Here is a 26,791-nt window from a genome sequence, read left to right as displayed (position 1 = left end):
CAGGGCTTTGTCCTTCTTAGCGGTTCGTCACATTTTGCCCAAAGCCCTGGGGAATTTACCCGGAGCCATCATTGTAATCCTACGCCCACACACATCTGACCACTAGGTTCTGCTAAGTAAAACTCAGATTACAGCAGCAGCTGTGGCAAGTGTGGAGGTTTTAATCGGCTAAAGCTATCTCCAGTCACTACCTGAGTCAGGGCTGCTGGTGGGGGGGACAGAATGACTTACATAACCGCCACAGGGTGCTTGCTCTGGTTTTAAATGCAACACATCCATTATCTTTTTCAAATAAAGTTTTTATAATCAACATTGATGCATTTGCTATTGATTTAGGTAGACACAAACGTGGGTGTACAACAATGAGCGGATTGGATGTTAATTTCTCCAGCTTGCACTCAGCACTTTATTGTTGTTTAACTCAAGCCAGCTTTAATCAATAAATCACTGGCTGGTAATTGCACTGGTGTAAATCCAAATTTCCTGTCTGTGTGTATTTGATGCTGCACATTTGAAAATATAAATTCCAATTGTATGTTAGTTTGATACATTAAAGAAAACTAAAAATTTCTCTCACTAACAGAGTCTATCAATTATGTATTTTTAACTGTCTTTGTGCAGGATAAAGTAAATAATTGAATAATTACACATAAATCAACAATTTATGCATCCATGGTGTACAACAATGGCTCCGAGAGTTTTAAGATAAGATGCTACCTTAAAAAAAAACCCAATGAATCTAGGTCTAAATATCATCATTTTAATAGGTATTTTAATATGACCAAAAGACACTCAGGATAAAAAATGTTTGTGTTGCTGTGAAAAATAGGCCCATTTTCACCCATAAGTTGAATTATTTACCTTTAATACAGATATTGCAATTCAATTCAATTTAGTTTATTTATATAGCGCCAATTCACAACACATGTCATCTCAGTTTTCAAGTTCTCATGTTCTCTATCTAAGGAAAACCAGTTGATTGCATCGACTAATCGACTCGGATGCAATCCCTCACACTAAGCATGCTTGTAGTGACAGTGGAGAGGAAAAACTCCCTTTTAACAGGAAGAAACCTCCAGCAGAACCAGGCTCAGTGTGAGCGGCCATCTGCTGAGGCCGACTGGGGTTCAAGGAGACACAAAGCAGAGATACAAAAAAGCAGCTGTGAAAGGCAACCCGGTACAGGAAACACACAGCCAGCCTCTGCAGCATTGAAATGACCGATAGCGATATATACCCAATACGATATCAGCATCACTCATACTTAAAGTTATATTGGAGAATTTTCTTTTTCTGGGTGGATCATCAAAATTAGTGGTCCTCCTAATTATCAATCAACCATGCTACGTGCTCCTCCCCATTTTCACTTACAGGTGGCGAGTCTGACATGCAAGTGCAAAAATTGCAAATCTTCTGTTAGAAAGTAAGCTTGTATGAGCACACAGCAACTTTTAAACAGAGCGTGCACAAGGGGAAATGGGCTTGTGCATGCTCTCACACACTATTAATAGGTGTTCCCTCTAAGGAGCGGGTACAGGGTTGTGCATGTGCACTTTTTTTTTTTTTAAGTAGAGAGGGCGGGTCTTTTAAAAAATTAATTCCCTATTTTATTTGGAATGATAGAACAGGCTTGATCAAGTGCTATTTTTCAAACTGAGAACAATGCTTAACCACATGTTGGTATGAGCTTATAAAATCTCAGATTTTGGAAGCAGGCAGTTATATTCTAACATGCATGTTTTGGTTCATATATAGATTGACTTCTGACATCAATATTGAATCAGGACAGCATTGGCTTTATCACTGCTGGGACTATTAGCTGGTAAAGGTTACAAATGGAACAATGGCAAATGCAAAGTGTGTGCAAATATTTCCCCTTGGTATCCTTGTTTACAAAAAAGAATAGGAGCACTGTAGCAACACAGTTTTTTTGGGGTTTTTTTTCCGCTAAATCCCTCGAAAGGAAATCTATTTTCTTAATTTGAAACTTGTCATGTAAAAATGTATATGCATCGGAGGTTATAAAACTAATATTTATATTTTATTATCCAACTGAGGAATAATATCATTGTTTTTACTTGTTTAAATGTTACATGATGTGGCCCAAATGGAAATATAAACCGTCCTCTTGCTTGAAGGATGGATGTGGAGGTCATTTTCTGTACTGTAGGATGTGTTTTGTTTATTTTATAAATCTTTCACCTTGCTGCAGTAACTCTGCCTCCTGTCTGCCTCCCTATCTTTTGCTCCTGATACAACCACTAAAATAACACATTTTCATTCACAATTCATGAAATATATATTAGTGCATTTCATTTTACAAATGTGTTCCTATACACCTTCCCTTTCTATCACGATACCGTTCACAACAGTAGTTATCTATACTCTGACAGTCCATTAGTTTTGCATTACTTGGGCTCATTTTGGATTCCTTATAAAGAAACTTTGCTTATGGAAATAAAACATTAAAATATTGGATTTATATCAAATAAAATAAGAGTTCTGAGTCAGATATAGACTTTTTAGTCTGTCATATTTATTTTGTAATTATGAGGTCTGAGAGTGTTTTCCCCAAAATACTAAATAAATGCAAAGAACACAGAATAACAGCTAGATTTTTTTTTTTAGCACTGAATGTCTCTTTATCCAATGTGTTGATGAGGCAACATAGCAGCAATTTCATTTAGCAGTTAAATCACCTAAAATAAAAACCTTAGTTAATGCTGTGTAAAGGCACAAAAAAACCTGATCTCGTTTCCATCTTCTGGTTGTGAACTGCTTTAATAGAGTTCTATTTTATGTGGGATATACTGCGTACATACTGTAAAAACACAAGAACAGGCATAAAGATATCAATTTAGGAGTAGTTTTGTCCCAGCCGTTCATCAAATCTTTTGGAAAAGGCTGCGGCTAAGTTTTTTTGTTTAGTTTTAAAGATATATTCAAAGAAAAATGTTTTACCGAATAAGAGCATTAATTTGCACACAAAAAAAATATTATAGTGTCAAAATGAAAAACACATTTCATTCTGTAGTTTTAATAAAACAACACTTTTAAAGTTAAGGGTTTTATTTGTGTCATTGTTTCAAGTGGCCATTTAAAGAAAAAAATGTTCTTGTTTCGGTAGATTTCTGACGAAATACCAAAGAACACTATGTTTCTATTACAAACCTGTGCTAAACTTTGGGTTGAAAAAAGTTTGACAAAACATAGTTTAGCAATTGAGGCGTTTCCATTAAATAGGAATTAAAATTAAAACCAAGCATGAACAAGTTGCTTATGCAATATCTCATTTAAACATGCCACACCATCATCAGCCTGCTAAATCTACTACTTCCTGTCATTTTCTTACATTTTCCTTTTTACCAGTAGTAGTGGTGGAGTAATAGTAGTGGTTGAAAAAGTGTTTCCATTCAGCTTTGACACAGCAGAAAACAACCTCATTGTAGCGCAAAAACATTTTATTGAAATATAGTAGTTTTTGTTTGCAGTTGGCATTTTTTCCATTAAGCAAAATTTATTTTTTTATTTTTATGGTTTGCACAATTTGATGGTCAATGTAACAGACTGCTATTGTTTGGATTTTATGAGGTGTAAAGTTTCCGATTGTCTTTTCAACTGTCTTTTTTATTATGATGATGATTTCTTTTGTTACAAATAGGAAGTGGATGTTGTGTAAAAGTCTATTCCTAAGTAAGATAAATTCACTCTCACTCTAACAGCTCGATCAGACATGAGTGCAGTTTTAAAGCTATTTTGGTCAGGGAAGATAATTGGTTTGGAAGAGGAGTAAAGGAAATAATTAGCTTCAAGACCAACCCTAATGAGAGGGGACATTTGCAATTTCAGCTTTTCAAAGAAAACCATTTAGGATTAATTTTGATGCCCTTATGGTTTCAAACCAAATTTACAACTACTGGCATGTGACTTAAACATGTGACTAGAATGATGGCCAAATAGGGGTCTAACAATGCACTATTCTTAGGGATAGTATGCACTAATAATAGGCTTTTCCAAAAGGGCAGAAATGTTCCAAGCCGGAAGCGTGGAAGCCAAAGTTGACGTAGTTCTACCACATCACGGGCGCATCAAGGATAAACCAAATATGAGGAGGATGAAGAGGTGGGGAGTAGACATGTACAATTGGACCTGGTTGGTCATGCAGCGAGCCAGCTGCTATTCTATTGCCACATCCCCTTTCTGATTTTGAAAAAAGGAAAATCCTTTTCAATGTAGCGCTCGTTCTCCCTCTTCTTCTTTGTTGACACATGAACAAAAAGACACAGAGAAGAGCCCACAAATAACATAGGTGTGCCTTATGAGGGCAGCTCATTTATGACTTTATTTAACCCAACACCAATGCTCCCTGAAGATGGCCGCTCCCATCGTTCTGGCTAACAAGATTTGGAGTAGATATTGTCCAGATTACAGAAACCTTTACAAGCAGGTTTTAAACATAAAAGCTGGACTAAACTCAGTAAAAATGATTTTCAATTTATGTTATAAATTGAAAAAATGTGGCTGAATCATTTGGCCAAAAAATATGAGTGAATGAGACCCTATTTTTATTTACCTTTGCACTAATAAAGAGCTGCTTACAAACACGGACTCACTTCTCCATTACAACTCAACTTATCTGTTTAAAATGGCCTATTCTCCTTAATATCAATTTCCCTGTCCCAGCCTTTGTATTTTTAAATGGTTTTTATTCTGTGTTTTGACTTTGTTTCAGCCGTTGTATATTTATCTATTGTACGGTGGCCTTGAGTGTCCAGAAAGGCACCTTTGAAATAGAATGTATTATTACTATTAATAACAAGCATTTCAATATTTTACTATGAGTTTCATTATTTTCATGAGCTGTGGTGTGGAAGTGCTTACTTCTCCCATGCATGGATCTGCACCCTAGCTATATATCCCCCTTCTGTAGTTGGTAGCTGCAAACCCACTTTAAGTGAATTAGCGCAATGTAAAGCCCTGGAGTAATGAAATTTGTGTGATTATCTTTTTATATGTAATGTGACCAAAACTGGATACCTGGAAACTGATTTCCTAGCCCAGCTACACAGCATTAGAAAATAAATTCCAAAAGTGGACTAAGACAGTAAACATGATTTACACATATAAATGTGAGATCCAGTTTTTTTTCTTAAAGCCTTTTAACCGACCAAATCTTCTTGCATAAAATGATGCTGTGACACAAAGATTTGTGTGCATCTGAGAAGGGTCTGACAGAACCTGTTATTATAGAAGGTGACAGAAATAATTATGCTGAGGTCTGTTTGCATCTCGTAGAATTTGGCACATGCTGGAAAATGTTCACTCAAAAATGGTGAGAATGAGAGTTTTTTTTCCTTCCTTCCTTCCTTCCTTCCTTCCTTCCTTCCTTCCTTCCTTCCTTCCTTCCTTCCTTCCTTCCTTCCTTCCTTCCTTCCTTCCTTCCTTCCTTCCTTCCTTCCTTCCTTCCTTCCTTCCTTCCTTCCTTCAAAAGGTGGCACAGCACAGGTGTTGGTGTTTATTCAGATAACTGTAATCTGCTTTTTCTTTTTTACATTTTTCAACTTTTTTCTTCTTTTCTTTCATCTATGTCTTTTTTTTTTTACTGCACTGGATCTTTGTCACATTTAAAGATAAAGTTTTGAGATGACTCTCTGTGACCTCTTGCAGCTTTTTAATTTTTCATGTTCCTAATCAGAAATAGAAGTTTGTAGTCTGAAATTGTAGCCGTAGACTTTATATTTAACTTTATATACAACTTTATATTCTGAAGATTATGGTTTTATCTGCTGCATTACCTGGATCCTTTGTTTTCTTTGAGCTAAACAGCCCTGAGCATTTGTGCACGCACATTGTTACATATTTTAAAGGTTTTTATGTAAAAGCATGTGCATTATGTTTAATATCACCGTACATTCAAATATTTACGATTTCTGAATATAAAAAAAATCTATTAAAAAAGAGAAGAAACTTGAATCCTTCTGAAAAAATGAAGTTAGGCCAAATGTATATTCAGGTCGTTAGATATAATTAGTTCCTTTAAAGCTTAGTCTTTAGCATCTATGGAAGTATTACAGGCCTTGCGTTTTTTATCTCTTCTTTTCGCTGAATCCAAAAATTGAAAGCATGTTGGCATTTATCCATCTCTCTTCTGCCCATTCCTGGAGTGATTTTTTACTTTTATTTTTTTAGATAAGAACAAATAGAATGAACTTTCCACTCTGAAGCTTTAAACCCGCGCACCCTTTTTCCCTCGCTGTTGCCATCATGTCCCCTGTTTGTAATATATATGTGTATTTAAAAAATATTCCCTACGATACTCAATTCCCTCCTGCCTTTTACAGCCACAAAATCTTTCTCTTGAGATCCTTTTCATCCCTGTGGTGTTGCACATTCTCCCCTTGTGCATCCTCTGTGTATTCTTATCTCTTGAGGTGCGAATGGGCTCCGCTCGATTGTCCATACTGACCCTCCACGCTTTGCCCTGTCGAGAATCACTATTGTAGCCTTGGCAACCGGCTTTCCCCACCATGTTGGAAAACATTTTACAAAAGGAAATGCATTTCTCTTGATAAGTTTTGCAAAAGAACAGCCTTGATTCAGTTATATGCATAATTTATATCTTGGTTGAGATCTTCAGCCTTCAGCAAATTAATTTAAGCTCTGCACAATATTGAATTTTAAAACCTCTTAAAACTGATTTCCTATGAAGACCTTCTACACTTTTAGTCTGTTGTGTTCAGTTTTTCAAACATTGTTTGGCATTGGGTATTTAGCCTGATCATCATCTGTTTTTTGTTGAATCCAAAACAAAAATAAAGGTGTAATTACAGGTCATAAAACTGAAGTCACCTGAAGTCAGCATCTAGTTAAAGGCAAACATTTTTGATAGAGGATTCTATTTACTGTTATATGGAGTGATTATATTATAAATATAGATTTTGAGCTAACAATATCTATCCATTTTATTTCTGCTCCTAAACAATGCACTATTTCATGTTGGAATCATTGCATATTTTCAGTTACCCTTTGACAAGTATAACAGAAACTTCCAGCTATCTAACTTTTTCAACCCACTCCTGTGTTATATCAACCTAAATATGTATATATTTTATTTTATTTTATCCTGTTTTAATATGGGCAATTTTTAATTAATCCCACACTTTAATTTAAGATCACACTTTTGGTTAGCAGGACATCTGCACTCAAAATGAGATGAATATACTGTTGCATGAAAAAACCTGAGATGGCTAAATATAAGAAAAAATCCGTCTTAAGTGTAAGAAACCATAGCAGCTCATGTCTGTTTAGTCTGTTTTGACGTGTGAGCCTATATGCTAACCTTATCATTGATCCGCCCCTGTTGTTACGCTAAGTGTGTGCTGGATGATGCCATACACTCTTGGGCAAATCGATTATATTAAAAGGCTGCACAGCTGACTCTAAAGTGAGCTGTGGTAAAATGATTTATGGACCCTCATGTCTCCTGTAGCACTCAGACCAACTTGGTTACAAATCTCAAAGCAGCACAATTACACGGCCGTGCATACAATTAGAGCCTGAAGAAGCACTAAGGGGTTATAGTGATAACACTTCCACAGTAGGCCATGTCACACTGACCTGATTGTGTTGAAGAATTAGTCTTTAGGACTATTTAGCCCAGCAGTTTTATTTCAGTAATGTATACATAGTGTAGTTGCTGAGTTTTTTAACTTATGATTTAAGCTACTTTACCCATTTGCCAATTTAAATCCCTACTTTATACTTATTCCCTATGGGTCAAATGCTAATTAGGAATCGCACCAATGTTTAATTAAGATTAGCTAAGATTTAAGACATTTTATTTTACATTGAAAATATTGTTTTGTTACGATGACAAAGGATTTTAATCTTTGTTGTTCAACCATCTACTTAAAGGTATAGAGGACAATCTTTTATTTTCTCGGGTGGATCATCAAAATAACTGGTCCTCCTAATTGTCAATCATTCTGGTGATATGTTTACATCCCCAGTTAGCTGTCTTTTTCTGCATATGCACACGTTCAGGCATATATCTGTGGGGAGCCAAGGTTTCAGACACTGATTGAATTTCACGATTCTCACTGTGGTTCTTTAAAAATGGCAGGGGGTTGTAAAAGTGTAAAAAAGTAAATAAAGTGTCTACGAAGTTTATGAGAACAAAAGAAAGGCAACAGAAGAGGCAGATATGTCCCAGAAAGCTTTGCACGAAGCTCTCCTCACAAAGCATTATGGGATTTGCTGTCACAACTGCCCGCTGTCTCTACCCAACAGCAGCGGAGGAGTTACGTGACCAATGGGGAGCAAAAAGCAGTACGGTAATCATCTCTCAGAACTGTAAATTAACTGAGTTCACTACAAAGTCCACTATATGGTCATCGCTCTATATAGTGATTGAGGGATTTAGGGGTCTGGGTGGACGTTCGGACACAATAAGCCATATGAACTACAAGAACAGCAAATTTTAAACAGAGCGTGCACGAGGAGAAATGGGCTTGTGCATGCTCTCGCACGTGTTTAATAGGCGTTCCCTCTCGGGAGTGGGTACAGGGTTGTGCATGTAAATTTTTTTTTTTGGAGAGGACGGGTCTTTTAAAAAATTCGCAAAAATTTTCCTTCAACTAGGTTTGCAAGTTTCCAGTTGTCTAATGAAACTCTGGACTAAAAAGAGATTCAGATTTTTAAAGTAAGCACTAGCATCCTGGCTTATTTTTCTTGGGGAATTTGGTAAAAGCTCCCCTGTTCTATTCAGATTTTGCTTTTTAACTTTTTTTAAGCTGCATTTTTTAAAGCACAGATCAAAAATTTTGTCTCAACACCAAAATAATTGAAGTTGGAGATGTTCACTCATCTTAAAAGTGTTTATCATGAAAGGATGACTGATTTCAGTAGATCTCCTGGTGCTATTCCAGGTGCTCCTACCGTTGTGTAAAAAAAGCAGTGATGTTAATTGGATTTTTGCCAACCTTTACCCGTCGAGTAGAAACTTTGCAGCTGAGGCATCCATGGGAAGCCCGACCTGTGCTTTCAGTGTTTGCGATCGCGTGAAAGAATCTCCCAAAAACACTCTAGTCTTGTTTCTCTTTTCTGAGGCTTTTCTTTTCTTCTCACACACTTTGTAGACAGTTTTTCTCTTACGACCCCCGGCCATTTTCAAAGAACATCGGTGAGAAAGGCTAGCTTCAATGACTGGCTGAAACTGTAACTCACAATAGATATACACCTGAAAGTGCACATGCGGGGGAAAAATAGATAACTGGGGATGAGCAGGTCGGACGGCCTTACGTAAACACATCACCAGAATGATTGACAATTAGGATGACCACTTATTTTGATGGAAAAACATCCTCCACTCAACCTTTAATTCATACCTTTTATCCACTAAGGATTCCTCGTCGAATAAAAATTATAACATACTAGAAATAACCGTACATATTTTTTGCAATCACTGTCCTAAACATAAAGAGTTTCACCACATACTGTGTTTACAAAATTGTATATTAAAACTGGACTTCAATGGTAGAAGGCGCCAAAAAAGGAAGAAAAACCTGCTAGACACCACTGACAGCTATTCTTCCCACATAGCAGAACGCTGCTTTTTCTTCCTCTGCCTCTGCTTCCTATCCTATGTTCTTCCACCTCCAGAGAGGTTGTTTTCATGGAGATCTGAGTAATTAGATTGCTGCCTAATCCCCCCTGCCTCTGTGAATACAACTGCTATATTTGATTCTGTGTCCAATCAACACCATTAACCATGTCAGCGAGTGTCTTAAAGATGAACTCCGGTCAATTTTGCAAATTTCAAATGGCTCTTTGCTAAATTTCTGCCCTTTATCAAGCTGGAGCATGGCCAAGTGCTTATGAGGTTTGCCTCATTATGAGGGGAGTTGCTTTCTTCTTCTCTGCCTCCAAAGAATGTAGCTTTTCAATGGATTGGTGCAGTTTTTGCAAATGTGGATATTTTTCTTTTTACTGTAGGTTATTTTTAAGTAGAATATTCTCTCTGAAAGCTTTGTATGATGTGGAAGAAAAACTATGACGAGTTTAATGTCTTTAAAGCTGATGGATACTTTTCATTGGAGGATGATCAAATAAAAGCACCTTTTATTCTCATGTTATTAAATTATATTCATCAATCAAACCTTCATTTCAGGGTACAGTTTAGTAATGGGGAAAAGATTTATACATTTATTATAAAGGATTGCTTTAGCGGCCATCAGATCAACGCTGTGCCCTGAGCATCTCCTTTAATTAGTGTCCCATCTGTGTACATCATATCAAATGCCCTTATTCACCTAGACTTGGCTCAACCCACTGATGCTGAACTTTTTTTAAAGCACCTTTCCTGTGCTGTCATCCGCGTGGTGGGATTTTAAAAGTACTTCAAGGTGGTATGGACCTCCTTCAACTCAGACATCAGAGGGCACAGAGCTGTACAGTACATCACGATTGAAGTTTAGCCAGAGGCTTATCAGTTATTGAGAGAGTTTGAGATAGAATTTGATTTAAATGGTTCTCAGGAGGAGAGATTCAGACAGCGTTGAGCCTCAACGACCATTATATGCAGCTTTTACCCTCTTCATACCTTATAAATCTTACTTTGTCTATTTCACACCTCTTTCTCCCTGACTTTTTGACTACTTTTCTGCCTACAGACTACTGTGACATATTCTTCCTCAGCTTGCATCAGAATATCTTTGCCAATCTTGAGAATGTTTCATCTGGAACCAGGCCCTTGGTTGGGAACAATAATATCAATGTTTTTAATTGGATGACTGTCAAATGTTTGTTCCAATAACCTTCAACATGGATTTTTGCCGGTCCCTATTGTAGTTTTAAAAGCGGCAATTACTATAAATTTGAGTTCATTTCTTAAACAAGTAATTGTAATTTTATGCATCAGCTTTGTTTTTCTTTCATTTTTTAAACTTTTTTAACAGTGTCCTGTCTGGGGATGTGGCAATAAGAATAAGTGTCTTGATCCTGAACAGATTTTACTTTCACAAGTGGAGCAGTACGGCCATCGCCATAGTGTTCCGCTTGATTTATACATATAAATAGCTTTATTATTCTTGCAGGGAGTATTACAGATTTTATAGACACTGCAATGTAAGTAGAACTGTAAAGACAAAAAAAGGAGAAAAGATGAAAGAGCATATAAAAAATCAGTTTTATTTTTCCTGTGCCATGGGGAAAGAAGTAACAAATTGGAAGAACACCAACTTAGAATAAAAGCATAATCAAATTCTAACGGGTGACTTTCATTTTAATGCAAAATGTGCAAATTGAATAAATTTGATTCAAGCTAACCACTTGGTGTTCTTAATAAGAGTTTTAGAAGTTTTAACATGGTAAATTTTATGTTTAAGTGCAGCCCGTTTTTGAGCAAAATCTTCCCTCTAGCATCCGCATTTAAGAAAGGGGCAAACCCAAAGCTCATTTAAATAGCAGCTTTGTTTTGGTCAGAGTTGGCTTTTTAATGTGTGTCAGCAAATAGGCTCTGTGCCTTAAAGTAAGCACATGGCTACTTACCTACCCGGATAGTCAGATGAAAGGCGCAATGTAAAATCACTTCTAAATGTAACCATTGGCATGCAGGGACTTTTGTCTTGCTTTCACCTCACAAGTTTTTCGATCTACATCCTTGACCCTTCTGCCCAACCTCTTCACATTTAACACATTGTGTTCCAGCCCATATTTAGATAGTACCAATTTCCAATTAAAAGGAACCAGTTGCTTTGATATAAAATGTTTTCTGTACATTCATGTGACTGTAGTTGCTTTGAATGAAAATCAGAGGAATGTTTTTGAGTCTGGGCGCCAAGGATAATGCTGTTTAAACCATGTTTATATCAAGAGGCACAAACAGGTGGCAAATCAGCTCACTAATTCCAAACAAGTCTAACATGATGATTAATCAGGTGGACAATGTGAAGGCAATCACACATATCCATTAATAGTTGAGTCAAGGCATGCGTAATTGTGCAAGGATGGCAGTGTTGGAACTGCTGCACAAAGTATCGCAAGTAGAAGAACACAGAGGTTGGGATGTTCAGAGATCCTGCTGACAGATAATGATTAATGGCTTATTAGCTGGTTCAAATTTATCACTGCATAGAAGTTCAGACCGTGACTCTCCAAACCAGTTCAATATCCAACTACCCCCTCAGTGCAACAATGTGTTTTTTTTTAGATGTGTTGAGTGACATGCTGTCTATTAAACAGTCACCCTCAGAGGTCCCCATGACAGGTATGTCCATATGTTGTTCAAATATATGAAAATACCTATAAATGTATTTGAATAGTTGCACATCAAATCCCACTTGAATGGAGAAGCAAATTTCCAGTTGGAATCAGACCTCTGATTGCACTTATGCTGCTTTAAGGCACCTCTGTAAATGTCTCATTTGCTTAATAAATGGAAAGCATTTGCTCTGCAAAGGTGTGCATATATTTACCACATACAAAGGTGGGGGGGTTATAAATTTGACCAGGTCACTATCTAAATGTTATAAGCTTTTAAAACATTCATCCATGTGTCAGAAGTTCGACTGGCCCCCATTTTAACAAAACAAAACTGAGCTGCTACTAAATTATGTCTAAAGCCAGTTTAGCCTTTTTTTTTTTATAAAAAAAAAAAAAAAATTCTTTTGCTGTTCAAAGCCCCCATTTAAGAGCCATCTCTCAAACTGCAACTCCTGTGATAATAAGTTCATAAAAAGATGCAGCCTTTGTATTCGGGTTAACTGATGGCTTTGTACTCATATCTTCACAGCTTATAAAGTAAAGGCGTTGGAGGCTAAGCTTTGAGTTTGAGTCTGCACAGCAACTGCACCTAAGAATATTTTATGACGTTTGACATTAATTAATTTAACCTTTCACTGTCCTGGGTTCACTCAATTTCCTTGGATGCAACCTCTCCACATTTCCGCCGTTCACCCTTTTGTCCTGCTAACTGCACACCTGCTTGGCACCATTTGGTGCATAAAATGGTGTGAGGAGATAATTGGAAAGTCGGGCAAAGAGGTATAGGTTTAGAGAGAAATGCTGCTGTGTGAATGTCCCATGCCCTCTCAGCGCTAATGAGCAGCATTTCACACTAGCCTCACATCAATTGTCCCTCCCCCTCTGCTCGCCCTGGCCTGTTTCACCTTATAGCTTCCTCTCAAGGAGAAAGGACAGGTTACATGTGGAATCTCTCTGTCTTTAAAGATGAACGATCATTTACCTGTAAATAATGCATGCGCTGTTCCGGCATGTGTCACAGTTGGCGGTGTCCTGCCCGGTTCGATAGGAGAGTCTGCAAAGAAGATGAAAGTCGTGAATGAGTAATTACAGGACTTGTTAAGCTGCCCCCCTCCCACCTTTCCTTTCTCATCTTATTTGTCATCTTTCGTTAGCGAGCCAGCAGTAAATGAGGGTGACGAGGAGTCACTCCGCCCTTCTAAGTGCCCTCCGCCCCATAGAAAGTTCACATTGTCATCCATTAACTTTGGGTCATAGTTTGGTGGCTTAATAGAGTCAAATGTTAACTAAAGTTAGGTTTGTGTTTTCATCAAAAGTTTTACATTTTAAGTCAGGGCTTCTAGACTTTGAGTTTGTAATATGCAAAATCTTTCATTAGATGAAATGTCAAGAAAAGGAGCTTTGAACAAACTAGAAATAATTTGTTCCCGCTTTAATGTGCATTACGTTTTCCTTTGTTGTTGCCCTTTTTCTTTATTTGCTGCGGAATCATTTCTCTATTGATGAATCTATCTGCTGCGCAACATTGTCTAAAAGATCATTTGCAAGTTATCATTTGTAAATTGAGATTGATTTAAGTCTCTAGTTAGATTAAAGGTGTACATTTCTGGACTCCAGCCTGTTTGCCTTTATGCTGTGAGTGTTGCTTTGTTATTTAACAGCTATTTAATGCTGGAAGTTGTCCAGGCTCATTTCTGATGCGAGGCTGAGATTACAAGAACATTTGTCTGTAGCTTTTATTGAGACATAAAAATCCCATCAACACAATGAGTCAAACTGTGCTTAGATATATTTACAGCAGTCTTGTGAATCCTTCACAAATGTATTCAGTCTTTGGAAACAACAAAGCATATATGGCACCTTTTTTTTTATTGTCGCATGGATTCAGTTTAGCTTATGTGACAGGCGTAAAAGAAGTGAAATATCCTGATTCATATCAGCAACTTCTGTGATTTACAACAGCATTGACTGATGTAAATCAATTATTATAACCCGGTTAGTAAACATAAGTAAAAATGACTAAATTTTTCTAAATATATACTTTTTAAATAACTCCTAATATAATTCTGATGGGCTGCTGCTGCCTTTGATTAATATTATTTATCATATTAACTGAACTATATGTATTACAGACAGCATCTAACAAATATGGCAACTATAGTTTTTTTTTTTTTTTTACCTCAAGGATCAGAACTGCGATGCACTGTGTTAGAACCACTAATTGGGTTACCGCTCCAAAACATTCTACAATTAGCCAGGTTTAATAAATAAATACGCTGAGTCTAGTTTTGGTTAAAAGTCAATAAAAGCTTATGTTTCATTAAAATGAAAACAAACTCTCAGTTTAAAGAAGATTTTGATCTGTACGTAAGAGAAAAAATCAATAAGGTGTAATTGTGCATTGACTGCAAGTACTGGAAGAGTGTCCTTAGCAATACTTTTAGAGACGTCTCTAAAATCATGATATCAGCTGATTGGTTAGTCTTTTAGGATTAACTACAGTGGGTGAAATTCCTCAAAGTTATTGGCTACTGGTTCACCTAAATTGAGATTGCTGAGAACTTTTTCTTCACATGGAGTAATTTCCATGCAGTTGAATTTTAGGTCTTAAATTTAGGAAACTGTTGCCATGTCTGTGTGTTGGAACCCATCTCTGTTGCAACGTGGTGGGAAAAGAAACTGTTCTGAAGCAATAACAACAGTGAACAATCCACAATTAAATGTGGCTGTGGGAAAAAAATTTAGCTGAAAATATGGCGATAAAAAAATGTCATTACGTTTTTTTTTTTAAGGTTCACGCCACATTTTTTTTAATGAGTCAGATTCTCTAACATAGAAGCAGCTTCGTTATTCCTTCTTTCATATTGTGTTTTCCCTTCTGTTGCTGTTTTCTCTCATCTTTGCAGCACACCAGACACATCATTTAGCTCTGTCACTACAACTCTTGTCATGCTGCCCATCTGTTGCGGCACCAATAAAAATTAAAATCCTCTCATAAATTCCTCCTTTTTATCTAGTGCACTGCCTCTCGTTCAGACAGGTGAGATAGATGCTGATTAAAATAGAGTTAGAGATTCAAGAAGTGGCAAAAACCCTCCCAAGAATATGTGCAGTATAGTGTTCTTCTGTGGCAAAATTGTTTGACATTTTTGTCAGGGATTATTTATGTGTTAAACCTAAATAATTTGCCTTTGCAGGTTTACATTTCAGTGCAGCATAAAAGCCTTTAAACCCTCCCATTAAGGCAGCCAATCATTAAGCTGCCAACAGCATGGCCAACTGGATCAGATGATCTCCACAGCCTCCCAGGATTCTCTCTGTCCGTCACCTTCTCAATCTCTCTTCCTACTTTTTGCTCTCTGTCTGTTCATAAAAGAAAATGGGAGACCGAGGCTCATTTTGGCAGACCTTCCCCGGGGAAAGTGAAGCCAAAAGTGCCATTAACGGCATTTTTATACACCCTCCACCCTTGGTGCGACCAGGAGAGCTTCCTTAAAGGTCACTGCGTGGGAGGCTGTCCAGCAGTGAGAAAACAAGCACACATACAGAGTGCTAATAGACAGGTTAGCAACAAGTCCCTGAGAGGGCAATTAATTGGCTCCAGTCTGCCAACACGCAATGTGCCCAAGCCGTGTGGTGCAGATCCAAATGTTCATTTATGGGAGATGACTTGACAGCAATGATGCAGTTTAGTGTTCTTCTATGTAGAAATACAGCAGTTAGCAAAGTGGTTAATTTCTCTTTAAAAGGTAATCAGCAAGTCTAAGACAAAAAATTTGATTTTTTTTTCTCTCTCAAAATACATTAAAACTAAAAATGCACAATTTCTGGTCTGTAAATCAGCCAACAGTCTGCACGAAATAGTTTGTGAAGTATGCTTTGAAGCATAAATATAGATGAAGTGACCTTATTTAAATGAGACTTTTAATGCTGAGTTCTTTCTCTGCTCCCTCAGCTTTCACATTTATTTAAGAAGAGAAATAGCTAATAGCTGTGTCATAAGAAATAAAGTTAAAAGGTTAATTTTATCTCTGTTTGCCTTAAAGGCTGTCAGTTTTTAGCTGTGCCCAACATATCCTAAATCCATTGTAGTCCTTTCTATCTTTTTCTCACAGATTTGGAAGATGATTAAAAATGTAAAAATATATTTTTAAACAGAACATTTCATGCTTTACAAGGCATATGCCTGGAGAACAAGCTCCAAGGACTCCAAAGCTAGAGCTGAAAGAACAAAAATATGCCACAGGGTAAAACAGCTCTGTAAGCCCTTCATTCAATAAGTACTATACATTATTAGGGAAAAACAAATTAATTAGATTCACATTATTAGCCTTTAATATACAGTAGTTTTAAAAGCTGTGCTTAGAGAATCTGGCTGGAATTGATATAAATTGGCTTTAAATCACAATCTGGGCACCAGTATCAGGTGTTTTGTTGAGTTTGAAAACGGGTTTAAAGTCATTTGAAAATGTGACGTTATGGCCGGATACTTTGGATTACATCAGGACGCCTCTTATTTACAAAATAAGACATAACTGCAGCTATTCAGCCACAGCTTATAGGTGGCTCCACCTGCTGTACTGGTTACAATAAGAACAATAAAAAAAGCTGGTGTAGTGTTAATAGAAGCAGAATCCATTTTTTTTTTTTTTTTTGCAACTCACTTAATCTCCAACATGTACTAGAATAAAACTGGTATTTTATAGGCAAAAAATATTTTAATTTAGCCTGAATGGATTACAAGGGGGATTATGCTGCCCACTGACTCCAACTGAAGACAGAGTTTTAGTGATTAATAATCAGAAATGTAATTTTTTTTTTCTTCTTTCTGTCCTCTGAACATATGGTGCTAATAAACGGCGGTAATACATTTACGCTTATAGAACCTTCTCCTGCACACCTGCCACTTCAGGCACATCTGATAAGGCAGATGTGCTCTGCAACGCTTGAAGATGTGCCGCCATTCTGCCGTTCTACTGTTTACTTTTCAATCAGCACTTTCTTTATAAGTTTGATGATAAAGGGATTACCGTTACCTTACTTGAGATTGAAAGAGGATAAGTAACCTTTTAAGATGGGGAAAGACGTCTCGCCCAAGCCCTGTTTTATAATGTATCCCTCATCTCACCAGTCATATTTTCACTACCTTACCCTAAGTTATAAGTATGTCAAATGTGGGATACGTTTGCTATGTTGGCTTTAAAGTTCAGTTTTCTTCCCACAGACTTTGACACTGTGCTTATAAAAGCAGATCTATATCTGAGGTTCTGAGCTTTTGCATTTGGCTCAACAAATGGTCCTTTTTGTTTACTGGGTCACTTTGGACAGACTGTCTTCTGTTTCAGCAGACCAGATGCTATCTTCTGCCCTTTTGTGTAAACTCCAAATCCATTTGACAGTAAATGGCCTTTTCACAGTTTGAGGATTTTGCTGAGTACTCACATGTACTACATAAATATTGGAGAGTGTATGGTCGGATAAGGTTGGACGTAATTTGCTGTCAAGACGGGTGTTTTTAGGGTCTTTTTTCTAAAGAAACTGGTTAAGAGGAAAGGAATGTTTTCAGTATGAGGTGTATTTTTCTAGATCTAAATTTGAAAGACGATATTCTTATTTGCTCTAAAGAAAACTGTGGCTTTGTTTTAATCGTTTCCTGTTGCCCAGATATTTTGTTTAGTAAAGGAAGGTGATACAGTGTGATCTAGAAATATTCAAACTAGGGCTCGACGATATGACCTCAAATAAATATCACGGCAGTTTTACCTCGATAGTGATATGTACACGATAAATGCTCTGGCTCCTCTATCAGAAATAAAGGCTTGTGCAGGAAATGTAACTGATCTATTTATAATTTATTTATTGAACAAATCACATTACATATTACTGCATATTACAGATATCAAATAAATATTAAAGTCTTGTACCCATTCAGATTTTAACATTCAAAAATGTCTAATTTCCTCTTTTACAAACATTTTTGCACAAAGGTAATGGAGCCTTTTGCACATCTTTGAACTCAACATTTCGCGTTCTTTTGCTCAACATCTATGGCATAATTTTGGTGCCACTGAACTAAGCGTGCAGTGAATATGCATCGTTTAAACTCGCACACCCTCACTTAAAACCAGTCTGCCGCTGCTCGACTCTAACGCACTCTCGACTTCTTCTTCTGTGCACTCTGAACTCACACGGCTCCACAAGATTAACTGCTGTAATTTGGTTTACAGCTGTGTTAGATGCTTCTTCACAGGGCTCATCCCCTATTCTCTTTATGCTTCTCACTGGATCGGTGGAGTCACATGATTACACACGTGCTGCGCTGTCTTAAAGAGGAAAGAAATACCAGCCACCAGCGCACACAGGCAAAATGGCAGAATTAAGTTTATTTCTTTTACCCACATGAGAAAATTGTTGCTGGTTATTGTAGCGAATGACTGTATTGGTAAAAATCCAGTTTATCGGCCAGCCCTATTTCAAAACAACTGATCTTCTCTAGATTTTTAGATTAAATCGAGTGCAAATAGACACCTAACTAGTAAGCGTGGCCACCTAAGTGTAATTCAATCTCCACATCAGTGCTTCTGTTCTGTGAAGGGATAAAACATACATATCAGGGATCAACCTGAGAATTCTTAATGAACTCAGATATTTAACATTTCATAGAGCACTTTTCAATCATCAGAAAATGGATAGGTTGCGTTCCAGCTTCCAACTGACAAAGTCATGATAGACCACCTAAACAACCGACAAGATCATTTATCTGAGAAGCAACCAGGAGGTCCATATTGATGCTGGAAGACCTGCAGACGTCTACAGCTCAGGTGGAGGAATTGTTTGAGGAACCCCACTTATCCTAGCTTTATTTAATCTTTGGAATCAATAGAAAATGGTTGGTGGTTAAAAAGCCATTAGACGTCCAGCTTGCAGAATCCCACAAGCCATTTAGGGGACGCACAAAAAAAAAATAAAATTGGAAGAGACAGTTGCTTTTTTACATCTTTTAGCCTGCATACCATCTTTCTGTCTGTCAGAACACGAACACTTCTCTTTACAATATTCTGTGGAGATACAGCAGTTCTTCAGCAGAAACTGGCCAGGGTTCAAATGAAGATGTTTGGAGCTACATATAGAGGAATCCTGGAAGAAAACCTGCCAGTGATTAATGAGGACCGAGCAGAGATCACCCTTCAAACAGGACAACAATCCTAAATATATAACCGTGGAAACAAAGGAATGACTTGCATTAAAGTACAGTTCCAGTATTGGATAGAAAGACACAGTTAAAATCCAGTCCTCGATTTAACCACATCAACCTCTGGCCAGACTTACAAATTACTGGGCAAGGACACTTAGTCTAAACTGGCTGAGCTGGAAATGTTCGCAAAGACCCATAGGAAAAAATTACAGTCTCTAGATAGACAGATGAATGTACAGTGTATACATGTAATTCTTATACAGGTTCCCTGATTTTGAAGTAAACGTATATAGTATATAACGTGGAAAGTCATTTTATATTCTCCTCCCCTGTGCCATTGCAATACACCTTTCTCTTTGTGTTTCTCTATTATGTTGTTTTTTTTTTTTTTTTATATATACAGCACTTTGAATCGTCTTGCTACTGAAATGTGCTGTATAAATAAACCTACCATGCCTTCAGGGAAGGGAAGGTACTTTTTTAAAGAACTGTATCAATGTTTTCTGTGAAGCGGCTGAGAATATCTGGAGGGAGATTTTCCATGGAAATTATTTTGCACGGTCAGAGCACTGCAAAGGGGTGTCTATAAAACCCAAAACTCCCTCAAAACAATGCTGGGGAGGGGTTTAGTACTTTCTTCATTGAGCAAAAATAACAAAAATGTTGACTTTACTGTGCTTAAGACCATGTTTTTAAGTGTGAGACAAAAACTGCCTTTATTAAACATATTCTGTGTCTGAAAAAGAAAGGAACTGCTGTAAAGACTGGCTGCTGTTTAATTTTCACAGCTATATTAACATCTAGGCCTCAATGTAATGTGCATGAAAATAGCTTTTATGTAGTTTAATACAATTAAATAAAATGTGAAAGCTATATCCTGTAACATGGCAGAGTAAAAATGGATTTAGAAATTTCTCGTGCAAAGGTGTAGGGGTGAGCAAAGTTCTCTTACCCTTCTCTGTGCGCCTCTCCCTTCTCCAGTTCCTGGATGACCCCCAGCAGCACCTTGATGGTCTCTTGGCTGGAGCTGATGAGGTTTTCCATGGCTTGAAGCTGTGCTTTTACATCCCCATCCTGGTTTACAGGCACTATTTGCTTGCAGGTTTCTTGTATTTGGTGAGACGAGGCCCCGTCAGCGTGACCACTTGTGCAGCCTGACAGAGGCTCCTCCATGCCCCGTATAGGCCGGATTGAAAGCTGTCCTGTACTGCACTGCGCCTGCGACGTACAGCCCCTGCTGGCTCGTGGTAGCGTCTCACTCGACAGCCCGTTTAGTTGTAGGCCTTTCTTCCGCTTGCTCTGAGCAGAGGGACTATCCAGACACTCCACCTGTGTGAGAGAGTTCCAGGCGATGGGCCCTGTAACCTTGGACGCTCGGTCTGGGAGAGTTCGAGAAGAGCCTTCCTCCAAATTGAGCAGTTGCCTTTTGCCTAGGCGGTCTATGTCAGACTCTGAGTGTTGTAATCCAGTTCCGGCTTTGGACTGGACGCTGCAGAGCTGGTACTCGCCTTGTGTTCCTGCTCCACTTCCTCTTGGCGTACCTGCAAGACAATCTGTGTCTGCAGTGCAACTAAGCATCAGACCGTCAGAGCACAGGCCATCAGGGGCACTGTGCTGCTCCACTGTTGCAATGCACTCATTAGTATGGAGCAGAGCCCTGGTCCTCAGGACTCCTCTCCCCCTTGTTACTCCCTCCTCCTCCTCGTCGTCTAAACCCTGCTCAGCCGCTTTAGATTGCTTTGCCTCCATGACAAAGCCATTATTCTGACCTTTATATGTTTCCACAGCTGCCACATGTTTAAATGTGTGGCCTTTTTTGCGCTCAAAGGGAAACGTCTGGTAACGTTTCTTCAAGTCTGGGGACGTTTGGACGCCCGTACTCCTGGTGACATTCGGAATGGATCTGCGGGCGGGGACGGTCATGTACTTGCGGTATGCCACTTTGTATGACATGGGCTTGCCACCTTTCCCTGCCGCCTGCAGCTCAGCCTCCCTCTGCTCGTTCTGTGCCTCGCAGATATCCTTGAAGCGCACTTGCAAGGCTTTGTTTCTCTTTCTCACCTGTCGACTTGCTTCCAGGGAATACTCCAGTGCTAGCGAGGTGGAGGGCAAAGGCGGTGCCTCTGAGTCGGACTCTGAGTTGATGAGCATGCATTTGCCTCCCTCCTTGCTCACCATGTTTCCTAAGAGACAAGGAGAGAATCTTTGTCAGAAAACTCTCATAAGTCAATCATGACAACAACAAAAATAATTTCCCTTGAGTAGAAAATCTCTAAAGAACAAACCTTAGGAAGAAAATGTGAGGTATTGCAGCTGTTGGTGCAGCAGCATTTTTGGCACCTCGTGCAGATCCATGAGCAATCAAACAAAGTGACAAAATTAATTTCTTTACTTAAAATTCTCTCACAACAATTTAGATTTGGAAGTATCTAGTGCCTTTTAACTGTTTTCTTTTGTATTTACAAAGATTTGATTACTTTTTCCTGCATATTTTTTTAGTATCTATACACTAAAACCTTGCAGATTTATAATGCCAACATAACCTTATGTTCATTGCAGGCAGATTTCAAAAACAGATTTAATCTGCTCTTTAAACTTAAAGCCACTCTTTTATCCCCATTTTCTCTGTTATTTTCAGCTTTTAAATCATCAGTTTATTACATGTTCTGTTTATCTCTTCATGCCACTAAGTTGATTAGTGTCTTTTGGTTGTTTGGATACAAGTTTTCACAGTGGTGCTCTCCTGCTGTGCTTAAAATAAACAACATAAAAACTAATGTCACACTCTCACATAATCAAACTCTCTCCAAACCAAAATTATGATGTTAAATCAGGATTTTTAAAATTGCTGTGCTCTTTAATTGAAGGCAGTTGACTCCAGTCCCATTCCCAGAGGCAGTGCAGTTACTCCAAGTGCGCTGGAGTAACTGCAGTATTCCAGTGGGAATACTGGAGTTCATGCAGGCCCATTTGTAGAAAGTGCATAGACATTTTATTAAAACAAAAAAATCTCAGAATACTCTGCTGGTGCATTGGTGTGACAATCAGGACCCACAACTCTTCTCCTCTTTTGACATTTACTAGCAACCTCCCACGGCTGCCAGTTACATCAGGCATCAAGTCTTCCAAAAATGGCAGGTGAGAAATTGAGGCCTCCTGGAGACGTAGGGAGCAGAATATCTATCCACAAAGTTAAAGGATAGACTTCCTTGTCTTAAATCATGGCTGTTTGCAAAGAATATAGAATAGGGCAAGGTTATCAAGGTAAACAAGTTTTGTTAAAACCTTTAAGTTTAACATCCCTGGTTTTAAATCGGTTCCTGCATGGTCTGTATTATCTGTGTGATGAAGGAAAAATTGAGACACACTAGATGTAACATATTTTTCTCTATTTGAAAGAGATTGTTCGAGACTAATCTTGTCCTTGTGCAACAAGGTTTGAGATTTATGACTTCTTGTCTTGTTCAGATTGTTTAGCAGGAGTGGAAGTGTTCAAACCTTCCAGTTTTTTATCACCTGACAATAAACGGAACACATTACTGTGAAATTGATGCCTGCGCGTCCTGTATAGATGTAAAAATTACCTGTTCCACATCTGTTTTCTAATAGACCAGGAAATACTTAAATGCCAGGAAGATTTTTTTAGAAGCTTTTAAATTCATGATAATATAGCACAATTATATAGTTTTAGATTTTCAGCTGCAAATTTTCTCTGGTTATAGTAAATAATCTCCAATTTGACGTGACACCCCTCATCTCCCTCACAGTTATTTTTTGTGGCATTTTCCATATTTGGTTCATTTAGAGATAAGACAATCGCCTGTATTTGAATATTTTACACAAAATTGTAAACGTCACATTTCTTCTAACCTTTTTCCACACAAGGCGTTTCATAATCTTTCTCCTCTAAGAAAGGAATCTCTTCCATTTCTTCTTCACGAGTCAATTTCACTGTGCAGTGTGAGTGTGAATGACGACCAACTTTCCGATTTACTGTTACCAGATGACATCATCTGTAGTTTGCCCTTTCTTTGGAAAACCATGACAGCCACCCTTTGTGAAACCACTCACATATCGCCTAATGTCAGTGGGAACCGAGAGCAGCAAACAATGCTCCCTGTATACAAGCTGGGGATGGCAGGCCCCTGCTGTGTAAGCAGATGCTTGTTTTATTTTCGACAGGCAGATGATTACTAAAATGACCACAGAGTTCAGTGAGGATGCATTTTGCAGGATGCCTGCATGATGTTGAAAAGCACCAAACGTATTGGAAGCTGTGAGAATGATTGTTCTCAGTCTGGTAACACTGAGAATGCAGGACGTAATAACACAGCACCGAATTCTTTCACATACAGGAGTGTTTAAGTCATCACAACATTTAGTTCACTGAATTAAGCTTGTGATTATTGATAACATAAAGATCGAACTGTTTTAAGGGATTATCTCTGCCAATTTATTTGGGAAACATATTTACGAAACTCAAAGTGTGTTTATACACTATTTAGGTTATGCACTCATGCGCTCTGGTACCCTTCTGCATTATTTACCACATCAATGCGACAAAGCATGAGGGTGATCATCCAAGGCCTTTGCTGAGGTTTTAATGTACTCAAGTTTATCTGCATTGTTGGCTGTAGTGTTTTTCACAGATTGTTGGATCAGCCAACCACAGAAAGACCAATGCAAATAAAGCAGGAATTAGTACTTTTGGCAGGAGCTGCCAATTCCTGTGTGAAAATAAAATCAGCAGCTCCATAAAGCTAGTCATTGAGGGGAAGCGTGCATTGTGGTCTACAATATTCAGACAGTTGAGCTTATTTCTGACTTGATTACAAACAGTGGACACATGCCAGCGGATTACAAAGCTCTCCTAATCATCACTAATAGTGAAATCTTCACACTGGATTGATAACGGCTTAATTTTGAGTCTTCACTCTTGTCCAGACTCTGCATTTTCAGATTACTTTCATCTGTGAAGAGGGCTATGGACGTCAGTGCTGCAGTCCGATCCTACCTCAGCTTTGCTTAGATTAAGTGGTCTTATCATATTTCTCGTTCAGGGATGCCTTAACTGAAGGAATTGGACATCTTTCGTTAAGGCCCTTAATAAGTCTTTTGGGGTGATTGTTTTAGCCCCAACTGCAGATGCAACCCATTTTCAATATATTGTTTTTAATGCTTAAACTGATTTAGCTAAAGGTTGCTTGCGTACTTTGTTTTACTACCACAGTTTTTTTTGTTTTGTTTATTAAATACTGGACTTTTTCTTGATAATGCTTTCATTACCTGACGCTTAATCAACCGTGCATATTTATTTTCATTTTTAACTGAATGGCGAATGGCTTAAATAGATATTGTCTTGCTGATATACCAGTGTGAAAAGTCGAAGAACTTTTTTTGTTGTAAAAAAATTTTTTATACCAAGCTATTTGTTTCTGTTATGGGTTTTTTATAGGCTGATTTTGGGAAACCTGTGAACTGTAAAAAAAAAAAAAAAAAAAAAAAATAGCAGGTGGTCCATTGTAAAGTATGAATATAATTACTGACTGACTCCTGGCCTGTTTGGCCATTACGTTGATTGAGCTGTGAAAGTAGAGAGTTACTAGAATGTAAAGTAGGAGAATTCAGGCTGGCCGTCTGAACCCCATTCATTTTCTAATTATTACTTTGACTTCCCAGCATGCAAAGCCTTTCTGTTCGAAGAAAGGCAGATTTCTCTCTGTTCGTCTGTCTGTTTGAATATCTGCAGCTTTTATCTGTTCATCTGCAAGACTGTGTGCTCTCCTGATCTCTCGCTGCCCGCTCCCTCTGCATGTTTGTGCAGATGGTGACATTTTCAATAGGAGTATAAATGCATCTGACATGCACTCTCCAAATGCACCCTGTAAAATACACGGTTATGGGCTGGTTAAAGATTAAACCCTACACTTAATGTTCCGATTAATATTTTAGAAAATACTTAATTTTGTTTCCAAAATGGCAGATTTGGACTAAAACATTAAGGATCTTTTCTTGTTCTAAGCAAATCCCCTGCATGTGCAGTTGTATCATATTTGCCTTGGAACGTAATCCTTTTTGACACATTAACACCGTAGGCTAAATGAAGTGTCCCAGGCTTCACATATCTGATTTACTCCCCATCGGCATCCAGACTCAGACATCCGCAGCAGTGCTCGTATCTCAGCTCTGGCTGGAACACCACCCATGGCCTCTTCCATAAACAACCCAATTCAGCACGTGGGTTCAGACAGCTGACCCCTTTTTTATGATGCGTCTGCTCTTTTTTTTTTTAAACATCTAAGGGCATATTTGTCAAGTAAACTGACCTACTGTTTTCTATCGAGAGACCACCAAAAACAGACCTCATGGAGTCACATCCACATGACTTAACACATCAACAGGCTCACATCTGACCTTGTTCTAGAGGCACAGCTCGTGTCCCTGTCAGCTCCTAAGGCATTTCTTTGAAGATGCTAAGATTTTTACAGCTCATTTGTCCTCAATATATATCTATGAAATACTGCAAGTTCAATCTAGGACATTACTTTAAAAAAAAAAAAATCCCTTTTCCCTCAGTGCTTATCATCACTGTAGACCTCACACCTTGAATTAAGAATGACCTCTCATTACTTGCATTTTTCAAACTCCACATGAGTCAAAAGTGCTGTGGACATCACTCCCCTGAATTGCCTGTGGGGAAACTTTCAAATGTGCAAAATTTTGTGTCCTCATTCAACCTGAGGGGATGGAGCGTCTACCATAACTTCTAGGCTGACTAATTTTGTTTTATCATTCCAGCTCCACCAAAGGAAAAAAATCCATTAATATAACATGCATCACAAAGTCGAATTTATTAAACGCAGGAACCATGGCTATACATGTCAATTAGAGGCAGCAATGCAACAGCAGTCTCCTTGTTTAAGCTTATAACTGTGTGTTTCTGGCAAGCTTTTTTTCCCCATTATCTTCATTATTTTTTTATTAACAACTAAAGACTGTGAAGAAAACACTGTGGAAATATTGCATTGGCAGTTTAGAGCAAGTGAAACAACCTTAAGCTGTTTACTTACACTACCTGATTACATAATTTCACATATGAGCACTGGGGGTTTTGTTCTTTGCTTTTAATCAGGACCTCGTTCTTAATAATGAGTGGTAAGCTATAACTAAGTTCTACAGCAAATATTTTATACAAAATGACTGTTGGTTGGCTTTTCTGCTTTAGATCAAGTCCTAGGACTTTTTACTCATCTGGAGCTAAAAATGCCTTTTCCAATCTGGAAAATTAGCTCCAGTGCCTGGACTATTATGGGCGGTTCCAGAGAGGCCAACAGG

The 26,791-nt window shown here is 38.0% G+C and overlaps 2 protein-coding genes across 3 annotated transcripts in view; one reads left to right on the top strand and one right to left on the bottom strand.

Annotated features, from left to right (window-relative positions):
* The window catches only part of dock1 (dedicator of cytokinesis 1), a 305,990-nt gene that overhangs the window by 137,536 nt on the left and 141,663 nt on the right, over positions 1–26,791 (top strand). The window lies entirely within an intron of this gene.
* LOC119781921 (inhibitory synaptic factor 2A) overlaps positions 1–26,791 on the bottom strand; it is a 41,057-nt gene that overhangs the window by 2,479 nt on the left and 11,787 nt on the right. Inside the window, exons 2-3 of the mRNA XM_038282564.1 lie at positions 20,409–21,639; positions 13,244–13,315 (exon numbers count right to left, since the gene is read on the bottom strand). Of these exons, the coding sequence (XP_038138492.1) occupies positions 13,244–13,315; positions 20,409–21,634 (1,298 nt within the window). The 5' untranslated portion in view covers positions 21,635–21,639. The remainder of the gene's footprint in view (positions 1–13,243; positions 13,316–20,408; positions 21,640–26,791) is intronic.

Source organism: Cyprinodon tularosa, unplaced genomic scaffold, assembly GCF_016077235.1.
Source record: "Cyprinodon tularosa strain WSP-4 unplaced genomic scaffold, ASM1607723v1 ctg185, whole genome shotgun sequence".
NCBI lineage: Eukaryota > Metazoa > Chordata > Actinopteri > Cyprinodontiformes > Cyprinodontidae > Cyprinodon > Cyprinodon tularosa.
This window is presented reverse-complemented; position numbering and strand designations above follow the sequence as displayed.